Genomic DNA, 4,893 nt, shown 5'->3' with positions numbered 1-4,893 from the left:
TAAACCCAGCATTGCAAGTAAAAATAATTATTGCTCATAAAATTGTCTACAGAGCCTTGTTTACAGACAACTCACATTTGAGATTCAGCTTTGTGTATAGCATATGATTCTTAAAGTCACAGAAACTTTGCCACAAAAAGCTACAGTCATCCAAACGTCCACGTGAAAAGGACAGAATCCATTCTGAAAAATCCAGACCAGCAGGGCATTTGTCTATTATCTCTACTACACAGGTATATTTTTTCACTGAACTGCAAATATTGCTATTTTTACACTTGAGTTTTAGATTTTTTTTTTTTTAATGGAAGGTACTGAAGCAACAATACAATATGCTGACTTTGACATTCAAGGGAGTATAACCTCCTGCTGATGCTAGGGCATGAACACATTGAACTCCCATCTACACCAATGGAAGCGATACTTGAAACTCCCATGCACTGACATGAGGGTACACCGTAAGTTTCATGAAGACAAGTGCCAGGGAGATTTTTCCCTCTGACAATCAAGTCTTCAAATTAGAAAACAATGCTTTATTCCTAGTGCATTCTAATGTGTTTTCAGTGGAAGGTTAGAAGCAGTTTGAAATTTAGCTATTCATGAGAGGAAGCTCTGCTTTCTAGACCAGAACTACAATGAAGTCCTAAAATGAAGTGAACTGACAAGTGTACAGTGCAAAGAATGAAACTGCCAGAAAAGGAGAATACACTGCTTTACCTTGCAGTTCTGGTTGCATATAATGATGAACCTGATATGCTAGGAGAATTAAAAAATGTCGGTATTTAAAATTACATAGGAGAACAGTGAAAACCAATGGTAATAGTTTTGACTTGATAACAAATGTCAGGGAACCATCTCATGTAGTGCTAGATACGTGCTGCAAGCAATTTGTAGGTTATTTTATTAAACATTTCTTATACTCTTCTGTAAAGATAAGCTTGTCTGAGAAACCTAGTTTTCAATCTATTACAAACGCATAGCCAAAAGAGGCCATATTGTTTCATCAATTTCAAAGATACCCCCATCAGTTTTAAAATTGATAGCATAGCTCCAATGTCCCACACTCAAGTGAAAACATATGCCTGACTTTTGAAAAGGAAAGCAACGTGTATCTCTTGCTTTAACATCCAGCCAGAACGCATGAGAGAACAGGTCTCTTGAAAACAATTGTCAACCTAGTTCATGCTGACATATAAAATAAAAAGCTGCATGAGTACGTTCTCACTTACAGCAAATTTGTTGCACTGAGATTATTACAATAAATACCACATAAATCAGTACAATTGGCCATTATTTTGAAGAGTATTCTCATGATATACAGATGGGGTAACAGGACTTGGTTGGGGTTTTTTTCTGTTTTAAAAAAAATTAAAGTGGAAAAAAAATTCTAACAGACTGTAACATGAAGTATGACTAAACCCAATCACGTAAACAATTTTAAAGAAAGATGCTGTTTCAATCAAATTTTAATTAGAAAACTTAATGCAAAATAGTGGCAAACATGGCAAAGTGTGGGTAATATGACAAAAAGACCCTGAGCAACATTATACATCTGTAAGAACACCAATTATTTTGATTTTGGAAATCTTCCTTAAACCACTCGATTGACTTCAGTCGCTGCGGTTTTCTGTTCCCAAAAAAGTCAGTCCATCCTGTGGTTTTTATCTGAACCCATCACACACCATTTAATGAATGCATCAAAACCAAAAACAGAATGTCTGGAAAGTAACACGTTAAGGAGCATCCTCCTGGCTGCCAATCAGACATCACTGGGTGATCTCGCTCTCTGAGACAGGTTAGAAGGAATACAGCCACAACAGACGAGCCAAAGCGCTTTCTGTATCTCCTGGTTTCTAAAAGCATATATTACAGGATTGATGATGGAATTGTAGGTAGCTGGCAGGAGAGTGGCATACGTGTATATAGAAGGATAGGTGTAATCTGCTATTAGAGAATAGAGCGTAAAAGGCATCCAGCAAGCAGCGAAAGTCCCCAAAATAATGGCCAAAGTAGACACTCCTTTTCGGGTAGTCACATAGTGGGAAGTGGCCAGGAAATGGTGTTGCAAGGCAATCTGATGGGCATGGCGCATCACGATTTTACAGATCTGAATGTAGAGCTGCAGCATGAGGGCAAACATAAGCAAGAAAGAGACCGACAGGACAGCTGCATTATTTTTAGTGAGTGGTCTGATAACACTGCAGGTGGATTCATCTCTGAGGCAGTTCCAACCCATTACAGGCAGCAGTCCAATACAGATAGATGCTCCCCAGAGCAATATAAGCATGACATAGGTAAAAGTGACAGTCCTCTCTGAATTGTAAGTCAGAGCATAATACAGGGAGAGGTAACGATCAACAGTAATTGCCAGCAAGCTGCCAACAGATGCTGAGAAAGAGGCAACAATCAGTCCAATCGTAACCAGTTTTGTAGCTTCTGATTGCAGAAGGTAGGCAAAAACAAAATTGATGATCAATCCAATGCCTGCTAAGAGATCTGCCAGCGCCAGGCTGCCTATCAGGAGGAACATGGGGGCGCGAAGACTGGGATTATGGAAAATTATCAGAACCACAATGGCATTTTCGCAGGAGATAAGAGTCCCTGAAGTACACAAGACAATGTCCCAGGGGTTTACCAAAAGCTCTGGCTCAGGGTCTACGGCAGGAACCAGGGAGGAGCCTGCAGCTGAGGCATTCTCTGTAGAGCTGGCTTCTACATGATCCTGAGGCAGCCAGCTCAAATTAACCTTCAGATCTTCATTCATTTTAACCCCTGTCTTCTTCAACAGAAAGACATTACTTTTAATGTTCAGCCACAGCACCGGATACATCACCCCCCCCCGGAGCATGCAACGCCCTAGACAGCAACACCAGTCTGGTGAGCAGGCAGGCACTTGTTACATAAATGTGACAATAGAAAATAAAAACAAAAACGGGGGAGGGGGAGAGGATATTTTAAACTGCTCGAGATTACCCTCCAAGGGATGATGCACGGAGGCTGAGCTATCCTTAGGGTAACCTACACGGGGAAGGGAGGCACGGGTACCGGAGGCAACCCATCAAGCAGCTAAAGCCCCTTCTAAAACCCCGCAATTTGGGGTGGGGGCCGGCTGCGGGGCGGCGTAAACCCCGCTCTCCTGCAGCCACGATTTCAACGTCGGGTTATTTTTGGTCACGGCGGGAGCGGACAGGATGGGGAAGGAGGAGGGAAGGGGGGAATATCTTTCACCGATCCCCAGTGAGAAAACCCCGCCCGGGCTGGGGGGAGAGGGGGGCGATATCCTCTGAGAACTTGCAAACTCGACGCGAACACTGCGGACACCACAGACACACACACACACACCCCCGGCGGCGGTTCACCTGGGCTCTCCCCCGGCGGCTCGGAGGAAGGCAGGACGGACGAAGGGAGGAGGAGGAGGAGGCGCGGAGGGGTCGCCGCGGTCCCTTCAGGCGCCAGCGGGGCCGGCGGCGCGCGGGGGGAGCTGAGGGCGCAGCGCAGGTGCGCGCCCCCCGCGCGCGCGCAGGGCGTGTGCGTGTCCCTGTGTGTGCGCGAGCGAACGAGAGCGAGGGAGCGAGGGGGCGGGGGCGCGCCTCGTGCGCGCGCGCCTGCGCAGGTGCGCGCGTGGGAGGCCGTGAGGGGGGAAAAGAGGGCGGACGCCCCCGCCCTGCTCCTCCTCCTCCCCCGAGGTATCGCCGCGCCCGGCCCGGGGGCTGCGGGGCTCGCTGACCGCCGAGGAGATGCATCTCGCTGGTCTCTTCCGGGACCAGCCGGCTTTTCCCTTGCAGTAAGAACCTCCTGACAACTATTTAAATGAAAATTATCCTTATACTGCGGGGGTGGTCAAGTGCTGGTGGCACGGGTTTGCCCAGAGAGGCTGTGGTGTCTCTGCCCCTGCAGGTCACTCAAAAGCTGATGACATCGCCGTCCCGGGTAGTGTTCGAGGCCAGGTGGGATGGGGTCCCGAGTGACCTGATCCAGTGGGTAGCATCCCTGCCCACGGGGATTTGAAACTATGTGGTCTTTGAAAGTTCCTTCCAACCCAAAACATTCTACAGTTCTGTGATTCTGTGGCCTTGAATGACCTTTTCTAATTGACAGAGTTTTCAGAAGTGGGGCTGGACCAGACCATCATCAGAGGCACCCTGGAGCCTCAGCTGCTCTGTGATGCTGTGGTCTACAACCATTTGGAAATGAATCACAGAATTACAGAATCCCAGAATCAATTACATTGGAAAAGATCTCTGAGATCATCAAGTCCAGCCTATGTCTGTACACCACTTTCTCAATCAAGCAATGGCACTGAGTGCCACGTCCAATCATTCTTTAAACACCTCTGGGGATCGTGACTTCCCCACCTCTCTAAGCAGCCCATTCTAGTATCTAATCATCCTTTCTGTGAAGAGATTTCTCCATATGTCCAACCTTAACCTCCCTTGGAGCAGCCTAAGTCACTGCCCTTTCATCCTGTCACTTTTTGCCTTGGGGAAGAGGCTGACCACCTGGCTGCAGCCTCCTTTCCAGTAGGTCCTGAATGACTTCTTCTACCTGACCCAGCTTTGAGAAGTGGGGCTGGGTCAGACCACCACAAGAGGCATCCTGAAGCCTCAACCAGTCTGTGGTTCTGTGGCCTACAACCCTATGGAAATGGCAATAGTGTATAAAAAATTTAAAGGAGCCATGCCTAGTATCAGGTCTAGAGCAGATAGCTCGTGGCTGGGCACTACCCTGCTGGGGTAGTGTGGGCATGGGGATGCCTGGCATCTTTGGATGGTGACACTGGGGACACGTGGCCAGATTTACAAAGGTGTTACATGTTGAGTAGTGCAGTCAGCCAGTGGGACCCTTGTTGAGTTATGGATTCAGCAAGCATGCATTCAGATCAACCTCAGTCACTGT

The 4,893-nt window shown here is 47.2% G+C and overlaps 1 protein-coding gene across 1 annotated transcript; it reads right to left on the bottom strand.

Annotated features, from left to right (window-relative positions):
- Positions 1–1,492: 1,492 nt before the first annotated feature.
- GPR12 (G protein-coupled receptor 12) lies at positions 1,493–2,827 on the bottom strand. The gene has a single exon (XM_057366657.1). It carries the CDS (start codon positions 2,825–2,827, stop codon positions 1,757–1,759), a length of 1,071 nt encoding a protein of 356 aa, XP_057222640.1. The 3' UTR covers positions 1,493–1,756.
- Positions 2,828–4,893: the final 2,066 nt, after the last annotated feature.

This window comes from Malurus melanocephalus, unplaced genomic scaffold, assembly GCF_030028575.1.
Source record: "Malurus melanocephalus ecotype Western Australia unplaced genomic scaffold, MMel_1.1 scaffold_70, whole genome shotgun sequence".
Lineage (NCBI taxonomy): Eukaryota > Metazoa > Chordata > Aves > Passeriformes > Maluridae > Malurus > Malurus melanocephalus.
The sequence above is the reverse complement of the archived record's forward strand: the minus strand, read 5'-3'. Positions and strand labels throughout refer to the sequence as shown.